We start from the raw sequence: 19848 nt of genomic DNA, 5'->3' as shown, positions 1-19848 counted from the left end.
AGTGTAACACAATCTTAATGTAAGTCGATCTTTCATTTTTCTGAAAACAAATAAATTTTCAGTTGTTTTTAGGATTTGCAAACATATATAGAAAACCCTACAAAAACTATCATAAGAAGGTCACAAACCAAGGTGAACTTGCATATAACCATAACTATAAAAAACAAGTTTTTCAGTGTTCTTGAACAATGTCAATCGCATTCTTATAAAGAATCTTATAAAGAGAATGTGACGTGAAAGAGATAGTGGAACAACTTGGTTAGGCAAGTATTAGCATCGGGAGACAGAGGACACTTTCACTATTCAGAAGAGAGAAGAGTGGTTGGTTTTAGAGGGCAAAGAATGCATTTTCAAGGGGTTTCAAGTGTGGTATCAGGATGAGAAAAGAAAACAAAAAATAATGAAGGAGCTCGGGAATTGAACCTGGGTATCGAGATTACTGGTCAGGCTCGTTACCAGGTACACCACAGGTGATGAAGCTCGGCTGCCGGCATCAAGACGCCTACAGCGCACCCTTTTGTACGACCGAGGTGCCCGCCACCGATTCGCCTACGGTGGCGCAGTCGGGAACACATCTGATTACCAATCTCGGGACCAAAGTTCGATTCCATATTATGCCAAATTCTTTTTGCATCTTTTTATAATAAGGAAAAGCTAAATATAAGCCCTAATTTCTGATTTCTGACCCTATTCATGGCGAAAAAAAAGTAGGCGGTGCCAATGAATTCTGCCATCCTCCGCCGATGCCATCTATCCTCATATTTTCACACTTGTTTTCCTCTTCCCTCTCATTCTCTCTTTCTTTTTCTTCTCAGCTGCTTTCTCTCTTCCGCTTCTTGTATGTACAGTTCTGCCACTTATTTTGACCTATGCGTCCTGTCTTATTTATTCCGTTACTTTCATTTGTTATCTGTGATTTCATAGAAGAGAATCGTGAGCACTCGGATGATTTCATTAAGCCGAAAGGGTGGAGAGGGAAGAGATACGGTAGGTGGTGACGGGGGAAAATTTTAGAGCCCATCAATTTAACAGTTTCTACAGTAATCCGTGCGAAACGATGGAGAAAACATATGTTGACTTGGCAACTACAAACTCAGAATCTCATGGATGCAGATGTTTATATAGTCAGGTAAACAAATGAAAACAAATTTCTCTAATTTTTTCGACTCCAGAAACACAATGCACCGCGCATTCAACGAGTGGTCTACAGTATCCTCGTTGGAGTTTCGTGAAATTCCACCAGAACTTGTGACCAAACAACCACCAGATATTTATATTGCTTTTGAGAAAGGAGAGCATTCGGATGGATTCCCGTTTGATGGGCAGGGTGAGTTGGTTCAGAGCTTTTAAAGTGATAAGGATCCATTAATAAAGAAGCAAAAAATAAATAGACCCACCTGGAATCGAACCCGGGTGCTAAGATTACTGGCTAGACTCGTTACCAGAGACACCATAGGTGATGAAGCTCGAGTGCCGCCAGCGAGATCTCTTGAACGACCGAAGTGCCCACCAGAGTTGCATGGAATTCCGACTTCCGACTTCCGGATAAGGAAATTTACTTCCGACTTCCGTCATTCCATAACTGTGGAATTTTCGAAAAGTGCATTTCGCAAAAATGCATGGAAAACTGGTCTGAAAGGACAGAAAATAGGCTGTTCTTCAGCGAAAAACTAATTTTCCACTGATTTTCGCGAATTTCATGATTTTTCTCTTGGAGTTTTTGAAAGTTTGAGAAAAAATCTAATTCCGACTTCCGACTTCCGACTTCCAACTTCCGACTTCCGGGCGTTTTTTCACTTCCGACTTCCGAGTTCCGACTTCCGGATAAGGAAAATCGGTTCCGACTTCCGGATAAGGAAAATCGGTTCCGACTTCCGACTTCCGACTTCCGGATAAGGAAATTCACTTCCGACTTCCGACTTCCGGATAAGAAATTTCACTTCCATGCAACTTTGGTGCCCACCACCGATTCGCCTTTGGTGGTGCAGCAGGGAACAGATCTGGCTACCAATCTCGCAACCAAAGTTCGATTCCCTACTAGGCCAAATTCTTTTTGTATCTTTTTCTAATAAGGAAAAGCTTAATAAAAACCCTAATTTCTGATTTCTGACCCTATTACCGGGATCACCGTAAATCTAGGAACCCTAGTTCGACTCCCCGACCCCTCGATTCCTTTTTACTTCTTTGATTCTTATTATGAAATTTCAGATGGCGTAGTCGCCCACGCCTTCTACCCACGTGACGGACGCCTCCACTTTGATGCAGAAGAGCAATGGAGTCTGAACTCCCAGGAAGGTGTTAATCTATTCCAGACAGCTGTTCACGAGATTGGTCATCTACTTGGATTAGAGCATTCCATGGATATCCGAGCGGCTATGTTCGCCGCTAAACGACCATATGATCCCGCATTCACTTTGGGTAATTCGATTTTGGAGAATTCTTGGGAATGTCATGTGTTCTGGTTTAGGTGATGACGATGTGAGAGCTATTCGATCTTTGTTTCCGAAAAATGATTCTGGAGAGGAAGGAGATGATGTTAGTCAGAATTCTGTAGAAGAAGTGACCAAGGAGACAAAAAAGATGGTGAAAATTGAGGAGACTCTGGATGAGGAGCATAGTGAGTTTCGTGAAAATTGGTCTAACTTTGAATGGGTGTCACGTGGTTGGAATAGGGGCGGGGTTGGAAATTTTTATGGAAAATGGTAGGTCAAACCTAGATCTCCATTTTTGTAGTCAACTGTTTTTATGTACAAATTTACCCTGAAGAGTTAAAGCAGGTTGAAGTAAGGATGCTCATAGCTCCCTTTGAAGTGGTACTTTGTTTCAAGAAGCTATAACTTATTAGGGAAAAGTCGCACAAAAAAGTTGTTAACTACAAAAATGAACATCTAGATTTGATATATCAATTCCAGTAGAAATTTTCAAATCTGGGCAATTTTCGAGACCGTTGCATAACTGCAAAGTCGGACGAGAATTCCTAGGCCCCTTACACATAAAAGTAACACTTTTCGGCTAAAAGTTTTTTTGGTTAATCTTTTTCAATCTCCATAATGAAAAAGTAGAAAATGAAATCACTTCAAGTACTCATAACTCAATATGCTACACCTGTGAGTTCAGCAGCACTTGCTATCCTGTCACATTATGCGCACCTGTCACAGAATTGGTGGAGAGTGATCAAACACAAAATATGATTTTCTCTCGGTTCTAGTAATGCGATTTTTGAAGTATTTATAAAAGGGAAAGTGACTGAAAATTGTGAAAATCGAGTGAGATTCGAGTCGTATTGCGGTTAGCATAGTCAAAAAAGACTGCAAAAAATAATAGAGGGGTCGAGGAATCGAACCTTGGTTTGTAGTTTACTGGCCTGTGTTGTTACCGGTTGCGCCATGACGCACGAGGATCCACCCCGCCGCCACAACAGCTTCGGTCGAAATCGTCCACTTTTATCACTAACTCCACCCTGCCGCAGTTTTCTCACCCCGGTGGCTCACCTGGTAGCATCTCTGGCTACCAATCTCACTACCCTGGTTCGACTCCCCGACACCTCAAATCTTTTTTGCTTTCTTTTTCCTCTTTTATACAATAAATTAAATCATTTCCAGACGATCCATTCGACACAACAACCGCTTCCCCATCTTCCTCACCCGACTCATTCTTCCCATTCCCTCTACCTTCTATCGAGCATTTTCAAAGACGAAATGACTGGTTCGTGTTGTAATTTTATAATTATAGTGATCTCCTTTGTTTGTGTTGAAATATTCGGGTTAACATTTGCCAAATAAATAATATTTTGAGAAAAAAAGACAGAAAGTTTATTGTGCAATTCAAGAAAAGGAGACATGATTACGTTTACAAAGGTTTAGTAGCAAGTGTGCTTTATTGAGAATACAGGGGGAGTGCAACAGAGCGTGATTACAATTGGCGGGAAATCAAAAATCATGGAAAAAGAAGTAAGAGAATGTGATCAGGAAGAAAAAGAAAAGACTTTGAAAAAATTAATTTGATCTTGATCAACGTGCAACTTTCATGTCCCTCTCGTCAATCTCGACAACCTCAATGATCTCGCGATCGGTGAATTCGGCACGATCCGCCGAGTCCCTCGCATCGATAATGCCTTCCGGTGCAAGGCCGTAGTCAATACGGAAGAACTCCTCATCGAGCAGTTTTCCCTTCTGGAAGAGAAACTTTGATGGCCTAACTTTAGTTCGATTACCTTTCTAGTGATATTCAGTGTGAGGTCCTCATTTGGATGAAGAATTGCACAAATCGGTGACATCACATAGTTGGCTGCGTGCATAATGCTTATCTGATAGACAATATTGACTACCCCCTCGTTTTTAATTGTCAATTGACACTTCTCCTCTTTCTTCGAACTTATGTACAACTTATTGGATGATACGGAAATCAACGGCATCCGTTTCTCTTCTTCCTCTTTTTTCTGCTCGAGCTTATTGACGCCGTCCAACGTGAAGAATGATTTGGTTTGGACACTCGGGTTCTCCAAACGAAGACCCTCGGCGATTTTCAGAGATTCGCAGTAGAACTGGATGACTGATGGCTCCGTTTGCAGACCTTTCTCAACGTACTTCTGATAGGTTTGCTGGCGACGAGCTTCTAGCCAGGTCTGGAAGCAATTTGAATGTTGTTAGGGTGGAGAGAAAAGAATGCAAAAAATAATGGAGGGGGAGGGGTGTCGAACTTTGGTAGGTAGATTGGTGGTCAGAGTTGTTACCGGGTAGGCTATTATGGCGGCGAGCCGCCTGGCCGAGGGAGTGCCTTTATCACCATCCTCTAGTCTGCCGCCGATTCCACCTCTTTTGGTGTACCCGGTAACAACTCTGGCCACCAATCTGAGTACCAGAGTTCGATCCCCCTACCCCTCTATTATTTTTTGCGTTCTTTTCTGAGCATTTTTATGATAAAATTACTCAGATTTTGGCACAAAAATCCCAAATTTTAACAAATCCTACCTCCGCAATCAACTCGGTCATTGAGAACATTTGCCCGAACTTCTTGACAGCTTCAGCCGATGGAAATTTCCCGTGTTCCTTGTAAAACTTCTCCAGATTATCCGATTGCCATTCAGTTGTGGTTCCGAAGCGGAGAGCCCTCTTGTTCTGCAACAAAGAAATGCGTCAAAGGTGCGCCAGACACACTTTGCAAAACACTGCAGACACCGCCTAATCTAATCTGATTCTTGGTTTCGGGTCACGAGTACTTTTTGATTAAATTTTCCGTGCTCGCCCTCCGATTTTTTGATTTGATTACTTGTCTTGTGGTAGAGATCAAATTTTTGATCTTGTCGGGGGTTACGGTAGTTTCGATGATCTCCCTGAAAATGCACACTTACCGTATCCCGTTCGTCATCAGAATCCGGATACTGTTTTGGTGTTGGAAGGGTCGCTGATTCGCGGGAATCTGGAAATTTTGAAAATGTACGAGAGTTGTCGTAAGGTATGGTGTATTCGTAAAAAAATGTACAGTAACCTGGATTACGGTAGTGCCGACAAGTTCATTTGGTTTTCGGGTTGCTGTGGTTTTGAGGGAAAAAACCGGAAAAGGAGAATTTTCTGAATGCACCAGATTTTACGACAAAATACGGATCGTCCGGATTACAGTACTCTCCTACAGCTACAGTACCCCATACACCAAATCTTACGACAGAATGCACAATTACCGTAATGCGGCAGTTGTAATCCCTACAGCACCCCTCAGCTCTTACAGTATATTCACAAAAGGATACAGTAACCCAGACTACGGTAATTTGCAGAATGACTCAGATTTTACGATCAAATGCAGATATGTAGGTGAGGTTACCGTAGTCTGCGTTACTGTACCTCTTTCATGACTGAAGTAGTTACAGTATCCCTTCACCTACAGTACCACATAGCTACAGTATCCTGAATGTTCGTCTTAACTGGGCTACAATACCGACTACAGTACCTCGTTAGCTACAGTACCCCCTTACCTGTCTTCTCGAGTTTCACCCTCTCCAACTCCTTTGTCAACTTCTCCGACTTTCCAGAATCCTTCCTCGTTCCAGAATCGCCTGAACCCGCACGACTCGGACTCGGAGACTTTTGATTTTTGGATTTCGGAGGTGATAGATCACGCGACTGTTGGGCTGTCAGTTTTCTCGGCGGAAGAGTTGTCTGCTTCTGGGTGGTTACGGTAGTCGTCGTGACGAGTGGAGTCGTTCCGTTCTTGACGGCACTCAACAACCCGTTTCCTACTGTAGATGGGAGTTCAGAGGGGGCGAGTTTGTGTTCGCACGTGAATAGGGACGACTTCTTGGTGGTTGTTGTAGTTGTCTCACTGACGACCGACTTCTTTGGACTCGCCTCTGGGAGAGACGTCTTCTGGAAACATGGAATTAATGAAGTGGTGTCTGTCGGTGAGTCCGGATGTCCAATTAGGGCAGTTTTTCAAGTTTTTCGAAAAAAAAACCCAGGACTACGGCAGATTGGCTATGTAATAGGGGTTTATCTGTCCAGATGTCCACGACACTTAGGATTACGGTGATTGAGAAAGTACGTGAATTGTCGTAAGATAAGATGTTTTCAAAAGTCTGTCTGTGTATGTCCGGATGTCCACATAGTTCAGGAGCACCGTGATTTGTTGTCAGATATTACGTATTGTGAAAATTTTGAAAATTTTTTTGAATTTCTGCAAAATGGCTAAGATCTTACGACAAATTGCGTATGTCTGTCTGTGTGTCTGTCTGTCTATCTGTATATCCGGATATCCACATCATTTTCCAAAAAATACGCTTACCTTGACAGCAGCAGAAACAGCAGATGCGGCTTTCGACATTTTTTTTTTGAAAATGCTCGAAAAAAGTGAAAAAGAATAAGACTCCAACCTCCTCCATCCCATTATATACCCCTCTTCCAAGCTCCGCCTCTTTCGTGGCTTACATATGTAATGAAATAAGGAGAAGGAGTGAAGTGCACACCTGCTGTCTCCCTTGGTGACTGATTGAATTGGGAGTTGAGTTGACGAGACAAGTCATGAGATTTATTTTCGAAAATTTTGGACAAGTTTTTGCAAAAAGGGATTAGTCAGAGTGCAGCAGTATGCAAGGCTTCTTTTGGGAACTGGGTTACTGTAGGTTAGATAAACTGTAAGCCTTACTTATCCGTATTTTGTCGTAAAATCTGGTGCATTCAGAAAATGTACCAGGTCATATGACAAACTCTTATTTTCCGGTTTGATTGTTAGGTGCTGTAGATTGAAGGGAGTACTGCACACAGAATATGTGTAATTTGTCGTAAAATGTGGTACATTGGTCAATATACATACCAGAGTTGTACGGAATGCCATTTTTAAGTTTCCGGAATACGGAATCCGGAACCGGAATGACGAAATAACCCGGAATTCGGAATGATTCGATAAATTTGCAAGGCTAAGTCATTTTTTCGAGTGTTTTCGATGATATATAAAGTTTTAAACCACTTTTGAGGATGAAAACCGAAAAAGAAGTACTACACTTGTCTTTTAAACTCAAAAAAATTTAAATTTAAAAAAATTTAAATTTCAACTTCTGGATTCCGGAAAAAGGAAACTCAAAAAACCGGAATCGGAATAAAAATGTTCATTTTCCGGAATCCGGACAACTCTGATACCTACAGTAACCTTAATAACGATACTTTGAATTGTGCGCACTCTTTCGTAAGATCTGGTGCATTCAGACAATACATCAGATCTTACCACGGCTACAGTACCCCACCAACCCACAGTGACGTGATCTCTGAGCTATACCTGCAAAAATGTGGGCGGAGCTTCTTGAACACCGAAAATCTCGAATAGTTCAGCATGAAATATTCAATTTTAGCATCAAAAGTGCAGACTTTTCTGAAAAACCAAAAAACGATTCTTTGAAATCTAAGAGTTCCCTCCCCCACAAAGGGCAGAATAATCACTGTCTGATCAGATTATTCATAGAATTGGCAGCCTCAAACCTTAACAAAATCTTCATTTTTGGCAAGAAAAGAGTCAGGAAGAGGGTGGGGGATCATAGATAAAAAATCAAAAGAATAATTTATTCATTATTGTTTGGTGCTGTTGGCGCGTTCCTCGTGTTCGGCGAGACGGGAGTAGAGGATTTCCTGAAAATTTGGGGAAAACAATCGGAGGGTTATGGTTTTGTGGAGGAGGGGGACATCGGGACAAACGGACACACAGACAGACACAGATTAGTGAACATTCGGACAAACAGATAGCAGTTAGTTGGAGGTTAGTAAAGGACACACAGATTTTCAGAAGGACATGAGTTTTTGCACATCCGGATAAACAGACAATCTAACAGATCTCTGAAAACGAGGACATCCGGACAAACAGAACTGTTTTGGACATCAGGACATATAATACATAAAAAATGGAAATTACAAGTTTTCACTAAAAGATGACATCTGAAAATTTGGAAAGATGGACAGACATATAAAATTTCAAAAACGTTGAACATTTGGACATCCGGAAACATAGAGTTACAGACAGACAGAAATTAAGTGGACATCTGGACACCCTGGACACACAGATTGACCGATATGTTTTCCGGACAAACAGAAAAACAAACAGACATGAGGACATTTGGACACACAGACACGCGGACATCCGGACGTCCCGGACACACAAACAGACAGACAGACAAAACTACCCACTCCATAAAGATGCGAGAAAAAGTCGTCCCATTTTCCGTTCTTCATCTCCAATGGCTGATCGAACGCACTCTTGCAGAACACACATTTTACCTGAAATCAGGTTTTTAAGAATCGATTTTTTCCAGAGATATTCTGAATCTCTCTTACCACATCCTGAGTGTGCACCAACTCATGATGCTCCTGAAACGCTTTTCGCGTCGCGAACTTCTGCAAACACAAATGACATTGAGCGTCCAGATTGTGATGGTTCATTTGGTGGTGGATGAGACCCTGGAACGTTTTTTTTTTGCGTTTTTTCGTTATTTTGAGCGTTTTTTCGGTGTCAGGCTGTGTTGGGTTGAACGCGCGAGGTAATTTGGTTTGATACATTTGGGAGAAAATAATGAAATTTCAGAGCTGACATAATTGAATTCGGCGCGTTTGCAACATTTTCGAAGAAATTAGATGGAATTTTTTTAGATGAAAGTTTTTTGAACTGAAAATGTGGTTAGAGTAGTTACGGTAGGTTTAAAGAAAGGCGACTCTTGGGATTACTATGGTTACAGTAAACCTACAGTAACCCCGGTCAGAGCTGCTAAATCATATGCACCATACTTGTCAAGGCCCGGTCAGGGGGAAAATCTTTAAGGGTCTGCACGGATTCGAAAAAATTAAATTTTTTTCAATTTTTCATCGAAAATGTGAACATTTTTGATGATTTCTCATAATGTCTTCTAATTCTGAGTCTTAGTCGAAAATTTGATTCTTTCGCGGACACAATTCAAAAAGTTTCGAATTATTGCGCCAATTATCCCGGCCTTGACAAGTATGATATGCACCGCCTGTATCACAAAAAGGTTTTTTGTATGATAGGAGTACGCGACGCTTCCCACTATAGAGAACACCAAAATTGATAAGAATAACTGATAACAACTCAATTCTTATACTCCTCACTCATTAATTTTCAATTGAGGGTTTGACTAGTTCAGTCGGTTGTGGCGCCATCACACAACCGAGACAGCGACTCCCCTCTCAGGTTCACCCAGCCTGCCTGTCTGTGCCTGGCGAACAGAAAAAATGGGGAGTGGAAGCCACGGAGATATGTAGAGGGTTGCACGTGACACATGATCGGTGCAGAACGTCACAATGCAAGACATCTGATATTCTGTAGTTATCATGTATACCACGAAAAAAGCACGAATCGATAATCTTTTGTCAATTTTAGAAGTGATTGAAAATGCGTGAACTATACTAATTTTAAGGGATGTTATAGAACTAATCCGTATATCCATTTTTGTAGTTGGTAGCTTTTTTGTACCGTCCCTCCCAGTAGAAATACGGAAAAATCAAATATTCCACTAATTCAAGAGGATTTTTATAACAATTTAACTATTAAGCTTGAGAAAATTGGGCTTTATACCGTAAAATAGTTTCAGTTTTCAACAATTTGCTATTAAAAAAAAAAGAATTTTTCCCGATGATGTTTCTTATTTAAAAAACATTTCTACTCTTCTAGACAATTCTTTCACAAAAGTGCTTCTTAAATTTTACTTCGCTCTAAAAAAATTTTAAAACCCACGTCTCGCTCTCCTCATTATCCGCCTCCCCCAGACTTGTCAAAAATCGGGCCGGGCCGAGATTTTTCTTGAGTTCGGCCCGGGCCGGGCCAAAATTTTTCCTGATTTCAAAAAATGGGAACCCGTTTTTACCAAATTTTATTTGAAATTTTTCGAAAAAATAGAGTAAAAATGCTTAAATTATCATACATATTCACATTTTTCTTAAAATTTCAAAAAATTTCCAAAAAAAAAATCAACAACTCAAAATGTTTCAAAAGCCGGGCCGAGATTTTTCCTGAGTTTGGCCCGGCCCGGCCCGTGACAAGTCTGGCCTCCCCCCTCTTTATCGGCCGCCCACTCATCATATCATCGCATGATTCATCACCACCTAATTGGGGGCTGGATAGCTCAGTCGGTAGTGGCGGCCGCCTACGGCTGAAAGGTAGCGAGCTCGTGCCTTCCCCAAAGGTCCACCCAACCTTGATTTCGATTGAAATGGGTAGTGAAGAGCGCAATTCGCGGGAGTGAGTAGTGTGTCTCTCGAGGGGGGCTTTCTTTCGAGGGGGGCATTCGAAAACTTTTGCGTTCACGGGAATTCTCAAATTGAAAGTTTTTAAAGGATCCTTATTTTTAAATACTCAGTCGTCTATATTTTTTGGGTTAAACGGTTTAGTTGCAAAACTTCAGTCTTCACCTTTTAAGTGGAAATTTGGTCAAGATCCGCTCGACTGTTTCAGGATGACACCGTACCTTTTAGAAAAAAATTTCCCAGACCATTCTCAAAACTTTGTGGCTGTCTTCCAGACCTTTCCCAGACCATTCTCAAAACTTTGTGACCGCCTTTACCCCAGGTTTTGCAAGCCATTTTCTGGTTTTTACAGGGCTTAACTACAGGGGTGAAACTTTGAGACGGTTTTTCTCAGCGGCAAGTGAAGAGCACAAAACGAAATTTTGGGATTTGTCTAATCAAGCTGACCTTAATTCCTGGTAGCAATTTGGAACGATTCCAAACTTTCGGCCTCATGAGGTTCCTTTGTTAGTTATTTCTGGTTCGGGTAGTACTAGGCGGTTTTTTCCCGGTTAAATAGACCGCCGCCACCCGTTAACCCTGCGAAACCCCCTTTTCTCTCTTGTTGCAAAATGTCCACCCGTCCGCTTTTCTATCTCTCACACATGTACCCCATCTCTTTTCCTCTTCGCTAGGGGCTGCATAGCGCAGTCGGTAGTGCTTGTGGCCACTCACTAACCGAAAGATGCACGGCCTCCAGCGGAGGCCGTGAAGATGTGGATTCGTCCGTCTTCATCTTCCCTTACAGGTTCACCCAGCCTGTTTCATGTGCACAAAACATTAAATGGGGAGTGTATACACACGCGCGTATACACGGAGATATGGTGGGGTTGGAGCCCACCAAAGGCTGAGCTCGTGTTGGCCGAACGGAGGCTTCCAGGGCTTTCCGGAAGTTTCTGGAAGCCTCCGTTCGGCCAACACGAGCTCAGCCCTTGGTGGTGTCCAAACCACAAATATCTTTTGCCTTTACCTTCAAACAAGTCGGTTTGTAACCGCACTCATCGCACTTAAATGTGTCGTCGAGAGTGGTTCTTCTTCTTCGCTCTACTACTCGACGCCCATCTGAATTCCATTGACGTCTTCTTCTTTTTCTTTCACGACTTCTGCTACTGTCACTCGATGAAGAAGATCCAGATGAGGCAGAGGAGCTTTCACTGTCGCTTCCGCTGAAATTATAGGATATTGAAATTATAGGATATAGGAAAAACCAACAATTTTTTCAAGAAAATTTCAGAAAATCGAAATTTTTCTCCGATAAAATTTGAATTTTTCTGTATATTCCTTCTGCTTCAGTGAAAACTCGAGTTTTTTCTTACTTTCAGTTAATTTTTCGGTTTTCTGGCAGAATTCATTTCATTTTCTCTGATTTCAGCTTGAAAAGAATAAGAAATTCAATTGTTTTGAAAGCCTGGAGTTTCTAAAATTTCGGGATTAAAAAAATATGAAAGTTGGTATTTTTCCACGATTTTTTGTCAAAAATCTTTGAAAAATTGTGATTTTAAGTCGGAATCTCGTAGAAAATCAGCGGTTTTCGATTTTCAGCCACAAAATCCATCAGAAATACAGAAAATTTCAAGATTTTCGATTAATTTTGCGTAAATTTACATAGTTTTCTCGATATTTACTGAAATCCGCCAGAACATCCGTTCAAAAAATTTTTTAACGACAAAGCTGAACAATTTTTTTAATTTCGAAGCGAAATGGAAGTTTTCAAGGTTTTTATGTGAAAAAAATGGCGAAAATTGCTGTTTTTTGGTTTAGAAATGGTAAAAACCTTAAACTTTAGTGGTTTTTTTCGGTTCAAAATAGAAAAAAACGGGTTTTAAGAAAAACGATCGTGATTTTTTCGCTATTTTTGTGTTTTTTTTTTAGTTTTTGGTCGAAAATGAGGAAAAATTCATGATTTTTAGTCAAAATACTTGAAAAAGTAGTCTATTTCGATTTTAATTTAAAAAAAACGGAAAAAATCGCATTTATTTTGGTTTTCAACCGAAAAAATCACAAAATCATCAATTCTAGGACCAAAAATACAGTTTTTCATCAATTTTGCGTTTTTAAAACTTCCAATTTCTCTTATTTCCTTCATATTTACACACCCCGAGATCTCTCCCTCCTCCTTCCACATCGGCCGATCCTTCTTCTCCTTTCTCTTCTTCTTCTTCCCTTTCGGATTCTCTCTTCGTCGTCGCTTTGGCTCCACTTCACGTCTTCTGCTCCCTTCTCTCTCACGTCTTCTACTATTCCCCTCATCTGACGATGTCTTCGAAGATTTCGACGTCGAACGATGACGACGCCGGCGGGTTTCCGACGGGAGCCGATAGGCCGATGGGAGCCTTCTGAATTAATTTGTGATTCTTGATTCTGAAAAGTTTAATATTCTTACCTGGAATCAGAATCCGAATCGCTTGACGACGACATTCTGTGAAAAAATGCTGAAATTGGGGACCAAGTGGCAGAAATTCCGGGCGGGAAGTTGTCACGTGGCGAGCCGTGGAGACGGCGGCCGACGTGGCAACGCGAGTATCGGGGGGTCACGTAGAAAATTTATTTGAATTTTCGAATTATTTTCAGAGAAAAAAGAGGGGAATAGTAGGATACAATCACCAAGAATAAATAGCAACGGAAAACGAATAAATACTATGCTTTAAATAATTCAAAAAATAGGGGGATAATGGGAACATTATTAGGAGAAAAACCACCGGAAAAAATGATTTAATAAGATCTTCCGAAGAGAGCGAACGCCTTGGCCTTCTCAGTGCACGATGGGAAGAGACATTTAGATGGAAGTGCCTGTTTTGGTTGCTCCAATGGAATGCACAACGTCTTCGCACCCATCTGAGCTCCCTCACCGTCTTCTCGTGTCGACGCGTTCTTGATCTTCTCTTCACACTCGGGAAGACCACAGAATGGAGAGAGAATGATGCATTTCTCGTCGAGATGCTTCTTGAATTCCTCAATATCCGTGGTGGTCTTGAGATGGGCGTCGCGTTGGGCGAGTGCTCTGGAAATGGGATTTTTTGTCTTTTTTCTTTCGAAAAAACTCACTTATTGTACATCTGCGTGTGAATTTCATCCAACAAAGTCTTAACAGAGGCGACAATTCCGTCCATCGACACCTGTTGCTTCTCTCCATTGTGACGAATGACGGCGGTGACTTGTTTCTTCGCCAAATCATTTGGTCCAACTTCAAAACGAATTGGGACTCCCTTCAACTCCCAATGGTTAAATTTCCAGCCAGCGTTGTAGTTCTCTCTGCAGAAAATGGGGGGTTTGGGCGGTTTTCTTCACTATAATTACCTCAAATCGTGCTCCGCCTTGACTCCACCAGCGACCAATTCCTTCGTCACCTTATCGACAGCATCAAACAACGAATCCTTATTACTAGTCTTGAATCCGACTGGAACAACGATAACCTGAACGGCGGCGACACGTGGTGGAAGGACTAATCCCTTGTCGTCTCCGTGAACCATAATCATCGCTCCAATGGAACGAGTCGACAGTCCCCATGAGTTCTGCCATGCGTACGCACGTTCTCCCTCTCTCGATGGATCCTCATACGAAATTTCGAACATTTTCGAGAAGTTTTGTCCCAAATGATGAGAAGTGGCTCCTTGAATTCCACGTCCGTTGCATGCGACGTACGCCTCGACGGTCGTTGTGAAGTCACCACCGGCGAACTTCTCCTTCTCGGATTTGCGTCCCTTGACGACAGGGATGGCGAGAAGTTCATTGTAGACACCGGCGTAGAGATCCAGAATTTGGAAGACTTCCTTCTCGGCGTCGGCTGCGTTGGCGTAAGCGGTGTGACCCTCTTGCCACAGGAACTCGCGGGTGCGGAGGAATGGAGTTGGATGCTTGAATTCCCATCTCTGAAAATATAAGGGTATTTGAGGATTTTCAGATTTCTGATAACAAAATTGAGTTTTCACACTGATTTCAGAGAATTTTAGCCAAAAATCGACAAATTAGATGGCTCAAAAACGCACAGAATGTGCACCAGACTCGTTGTTTGCGCGATTTTTGTTTCAGAGTCATGAATTTGGAAATTTTTTGGTTTCCGATAACAAAATTGAGTTTTTGCACGGATTTAAGAGATATTTGACCAGGAATCAAAAAGTTAGATGGCTCAAAAAAGCGCCAAAGGTGCACCAGGCACTAAATTTCTGTCGTTTTTTGCAGATATTTTTCGATGTTTGTCTTACCACAACATTACACCACTGATTGAGCTTAATTGGAAGATCACGATGAGATTGAACCCATTTCTTGTAGGATGGATACATGACCGTCTCAGAAGTTGGACGAATCGCAACTGGCTCAGCCATCTCCGAGTTTCCGGCACGTGTGACCCAAGCGACTTCTGGTGCGAAATCAGCGATATGAGTCTTCTCTCTTTCCAACGCGGCGTTCGATACGAACATTGGGAAGTAGCAATTCTTGACGCCGAGTTTCTTGATTCGAGAGTCAAACCACTCCTGAATTGATTCCCAGACGGCGAACGACCATGGACGGAGAACATAGCATCCGGATACATCATAGTACTCGATCATTTCAGCTTTCGTGATAACCTCACTGTACCATTCCGAATAATTATCGTCTTTCCTCGTTCCGACACCCAGAAGTGTCTGTTTCCTTACTTCTGGCTTTTGCGCCTGCTGTTTTGGTGCTTGTTTTGGCTTCGCTTGACGAGCATTTGGAGCCACGTAGTCCTGACCGGTCGCTTCTTTATAGGCGAGTTTCAGAGCCAACAACTTTTGAATCGCCTCAGTTTTTGCGTCCTGGAAATCAGATTTTGGTTAGGAATAGAAGGATTTTACGCAAATTTTGAGTAAGTTTCAAGGTTTTTGAATGGAAATAGAGATATTTGTATTCTCGTCAAAGAAAATGCGTATTCTTAGCCATTTTCAAACTTTTTCGTATGAGTTAAACCTAAAAATTCTAAATATCGAGAATTGTATGCAGAAATTGATTTTCCAGCTGCAAAAATGAATTTTTCGAATCGAAAATTTAATTTAGATGCGTTTTTTTTGTACTTTTTCCTAAAAAATAGTTCAAATTTTACTGATTTCAAAGACCAACACACTTTTTTCTCAGCTAAATCAACGAACCTCAGTGGAGGCCTTGTCTCCTTTCAGACGCCGAACTTCGGCTCCTTGCTCTTCGATTTGTTTGACGATTGCGTCCGACATGATTGCCCAAACTGAAAAAAACAGTTTAGATGGGAAAAATTAAAAGATTAGAGAAAGAAAAAACTTTTAAGATTAAAATCAAGGTATTCTATAGAAAACTTAGCGTTTAGGTGCAGAAACGAGCATTCCTATCGAAAAATAGGAATCTTTTATGTTAGACTTGTTGCGAAATATTGCACACAGTTGAACGACGGGCAGAGGAGGAAAAAGAGGGAACAACAAGCGTCATTTGGAGGCTGTATGGGGGAAATGAGGAGGAACGGAGGGAAAACAGTAGGATATTGAATTTTGGGTTCAAAATTCGAGCTGGGAGTGAAAGATTAGGAGTCGAAAATCCAGAAAATTGCCAACTTTTAGAATCAAAACAGCTTTTTTTATTCGATATCGCTTGTAAATTGACCGAACAAGGAACTATATATTGAAAAACGATCACATGAAGCAGGAATAGACAGACAAAAGCAAATAGGGTGAGTAGGGTCGAAATGAATAGATGAAACAAATTTCTTTAGCGTGAAAAGGCGGCGGCGATCGGAGAGAAATGAGAGAAGCGGGATTCAAAACTTCCAAATCGACAGTATCGAGAGAGGGAGAGTAGGGGGAAGAGAACAGGAATTCCGCGGAAGAGGACACAAAAAAGACACTGGTCACCTCTTTCTTCTGGGTGAAGCTTGAGGGAAATGTATAGGGGATTGATAAGGAGTAGGAGAGAGAGAAAAGTTAGAGCTTTAGCGTCCAAAAAAAGATGGAATAAGAGGAATATGCAAATTCTAGCGAAATTTAAAGGCAACTGAGTTGAATTAGCCTTGAATCATGGAATTCCCCCGAAATTTTGATAAAAGAACACCAGAAAGTATAAAAATCGCTCAGTTTTCGACCTAAATGAACCAAAACTTAAAAACTCTCCATTATATGCTTTATTCGGTCGGCAAACTCGCCTTGTAGCATTAAAATTGCCTGAAAATCACATTTTTCGACTGAGATTTAACGGAAAATCACAAAACACTGGCGATTTCATTCAAAACTCGCCCGAAAACATCAAATTTGGGAAAAATTTGCGCCAACTACCGTACTCTGGAATTTAAAGGGACATTCCAAGAATTGAAATGGTCTCACCACGATTTACATTTTGGTAAAAATACGCGGCATGCGCCTTTAAACTTTATTTCTTTTTCAGATTTTCAGAAACCAATTTTTCTCAAATTCTACTCATTCTAGACATTTTCTCTGAGTTTTAAATCGAAATTATAGAATTTCCTACGTAAAACATGCTAATTTCGATCAAAATCTTTGAAAAAATGCTCAAGAAATCAATTTTTGGAGCGAAATGCGAAAAAGTTAGAATCAAGCCGTCTTTTAATCTGTTTTTAGGACTTATCCTAGTAGGTTCACCTAGTTGGAAGGAGACACGTTTTGCGGGCAACACGACGCTTGCTGGCGTCTTTCTCGCCATTTCTCCCGGACGTGTGCGCCTTCTTAAGAATTTTTCCTGTTGTTTTTATTCATTTTTATTTAAAAAAAAAGTAGTTATGCTTTCAAAATCAATCTATAATTTCAATTTTCAGTAACAAAACCTGTCAAAAAATGGCGTTGAAAAGCGTAGCAGTGCTGACGAAAGGCATGTTCGGAAGAATGCCGGCTCAGGTATTTTCAATCAATTTTTCATCATAATTCCAATAAAAATCGATATTCTTCAGCTAGCGATCAGCAGTGTCCCATCAAACACAATCCAGAAGCGATCCAACTACAAATTCGTCGGAATGCCCAATGAGACCGATGGAACTTTGGCCGGTGATTTGAACTACGGTCTTCACACCGTCTTCTTCACCGAGTTGTTCAGAGGTGCGGAGATAATTGAACAAAAATATTAAAAAAACGCAGAAATAAAACTGAAAAATCGTGTTTTATATTAAAATTATGCCAAAAACTCAATTTCCCTCTGCTTCCAGCTAAAAATACTGAATGTTTCATGATTTTTACAATTTTGAATCTTAAAATGTCAGAATTAACGTCAAAAACTGATTTTCCAGGATTCGGAGTGATGCTTGGTCACGTTTTCATGGAGCCAGCCACCATCAACTACCCATTCGAGAAGGGACCGCTCAGTTCTCGTTTCAGGTAGGAAATTAAAAGAGATTGTGGTTTTTGGAGTTGAAAATCTAGAAAAAGTTATCTGGAAATAACCTTGAAAAACTAATGATTGCTGTGGTTTTCAGCTCAAAATCTCTGAATTTTTGCGAAACTTTCAGATTTTGGTAAAAATCAGTAATTTTCTATCAACAATCGACTATTTCCAGAAAAATTGAATCGTTTTCCGCAAACTTATCCCAAAAATGTGTATTTTCGCAGTTTCAAACAGGAAATATATAATTTTTCATTAAAAAAGCTTTCTCCGAGCAAAAAGTTTTCCAACTCCAGCTATTTTTTTTTAGCAAATTCGCTATACATTTGTGCTGAAAATAAAATTTTTGGACTACCACCAACTATTCTTTAGTTCAGAATTGAAGAACGCTGGTTTTCTCTAATTTTCATCGAAATTTTCTTTTTCGGTGACAAATCTGCAGTTTTGAAGCAAAGAACACAATTATTTTTTCAATTTTCAGTAAAAACGCCCATTTATTTTTGCTGAATTTCGATTTTTCAAAAGATTTCAGTATTTTGAAGAAAAAACACCGTTAAAAACCCGATTTTTTCTTGATTTTTTAGTAAAAAGTCTATTTCTCCTTGCTCATTTTCAATTTTTTCAGGATATTTAACTATTTTGTTCTAAAAACTCGTTTTTACTCATTTTCTCCTGAAAATCATCATTTTTGCAGAGGAGAGCACGCCCTCCGCCGTTATCCATCCGGTGAGGAGAGATGCATCGCCTGTAAACTGTGCGAAGCCATCTGTCCAGCTCAAGCGATCACTATCGAAGCGGAGACTCGTCCAGACGGTTCCCGTCGTACAACTCGTTACGATATCGACATGACGAAATGTATCTACTGTGGTCTCTGCCAGGAGGCGTGTCCAGTCGACGCCATCGTCGAAGGACCGAATTTCGAGTATTCGACTGAAACTCACGAGGAGTTGTTGTACAACAAGGAGAAACTTCTGTTGAATGGAGACCGTTGGGAACCGGAACTCGCTTCAAATCTTCAGGCTGAATACCTCTATCGCTGAAGAACGAAAGAAAAATTTATTGATTTTTACTGATTATTTCGTAGTTTTTGGCCTAAGAATCGACTTTCTATTGGTTTCTTTTTGTCCTTTTTAAAGAATACCCCTTTTTCCGAATTGTAGATGAACACTCTCCCAACAAAATATGTTATTTTCAGTTATTTCTTGCTTTTTATTGGTTTCTCAGTGATAATCATCGCTCTTGTTAGTATACCTTGCGTTTCTATTGATATTTGCCGGATTCTACTCGAAAATCTTTGAATTTTGTTTATTTTTGGTTGAAAAGCGTGTTTTTTGCAGTTTTTTCGGCTAAAAAATCAATTTTCAACCGATTTTTTGAGTTTTTGAGTCTCAAAATATATTGATTTTATCTCTAAATCAATATTTACGAGACCAGATTCACGAAAATGTCTATTTTTCTCAAAAACCAGCGAACATTTTCACAACAAAAGTCGAAAATCAAAATTTCAACTCAATAATAGGTATTTTGGGTAAAATGTCTAAAAAGTTATATTTTTTCAAACGATTTTTGCCAAAAATCAACATTTCCGCTGCAAAATTTTAATTTTCTCTCTTCAAACATTAGAAAAGTGTAAAATTCCGTCGAAAATCGATTTTTCGTGGGAAAAACCTTAAAAATCGTTTTTCTAGTCTTTATTTTCGAATTTGCTTCAAAAGTCTTTTAAAAAACCTGATTTTCTATGAAAAAAACACTCCAAAATCAATTTTTCTGATTCTCC

At 40.5% G+C, this 19848-nt stretch overlaps 5 protein-coding genes across 5 annotated transcripts; 3 read left to right on the top strand and 2 right to left on the bottom strand.

Annotated features, from left to right (window-relative positions):
• Positions 1-869: 869 nt before the first annotated feature.
• Positions 870-3718, top strand: GCK72_008635 (uncharacterized protein; the record flags this gene model as incomplete). Its single annotated transcript, XM_053726935.1, has 6 exons — positions 870-987; positions 1042-1129; positions 1173-1327; positions 2209-2418; positions 2468-2617; positions 3603-3718. 6 exons carry the CDS (start codon positions 870-872, stop codon positions 3716-3718), a joined length of 837 nt encoding a protein of 278 aa, XP_053586512.1.
• Positions 3719-4010: 292 nt separating this feature from the next.
• GCK72_008634 (uncharacterized protein) lies at positions 4011-6813 on the bottom strand (the record flags this gene model as incomplete). The annotated part of the gene is made up of 6 exons (XM_053726934.1): positions 4011-4169; positions 4214-4624; positions 4971-5117; positions 5351-5418; positions 5969-6359; positions 6775-6813. 6 exons carry the CDS (start codon positions 6811-6813, stop codon positions 4011-4013), a joined length of 1215 nt encoding a protein of 404 aa, XP_053586511.1.
• A 6665-nt stretch (positions 6814-13478) lies between these two features.
• On the bottom strand, positions 13479-15952 carry GCK72_008632 (uncharacterized protein; the record flags this gene model as incomplete). The annotated part of the gene is made up of 5 exons (XM_003093737.2): positions 13479-13767; positions 13812-14018; positions 14064-14635; positions 14969-15541; positions 15872-15952. 5 exons carry the CDS (start codon positions 15950-15952, stop codon positions 13479-13481), a joined length of 1722 nt encoding a protein of 573 aa, XP_003093785.2.
• On the top strand, positions 14360-14647 carry GCK72_008633 (uncharacterized protein; the record flags this gene model as incomplete). Its single annotated transcript, XM_053726933.1, has 1 exon — positions 14360-14647. One exon carries the CDS (start codon positions 14360-14362, stop codon positions 14645-14647), a length of 288 nt encoding a protein of 95 aa, XP_053586510.1.
• Positions 15953-17533: 1581 nt separating the features above from the next.
• Positions 17534-19111, top strand: GCK72_008631 (uncharacterized protein; the record flags this gene model as incomplete). The annotated part of the gene is made up of 4 exons (XM_003093739.2): positions 17534-17593; positions 17647-17791; positions 17980-18067; positions 18766-19111. 4 exons carry the CDS (start codon positions 17534-17536, stop codon positions 19109-19111), a joined length of 639 nt encoding a protein of 212 aa, XP_003093787.1.
• Positions 19112-19848: the final 737 nt, after the last annotated feature.

The sequence above is a fragment of the Caenorhabditis remanei genome, chromosome III (assembly GCF_010183535.1).
Source record: "Caenorhabditis remanei strain PX506 chromosome III, whole genome shotgun sequence".
Classification (NCBI taxonomy): domain Eukaryota; kingdom Metazoa; phylum Nematoda; class Chromadorea; order Rhabditida; family Rhabditidae; genus Caenorhabditis; species Caenorhabditis remanei.
Note: the sequence above shows the minus strand (reverse complement) of the source record. Positions and strands in the feature narration are given on the sequence as shown.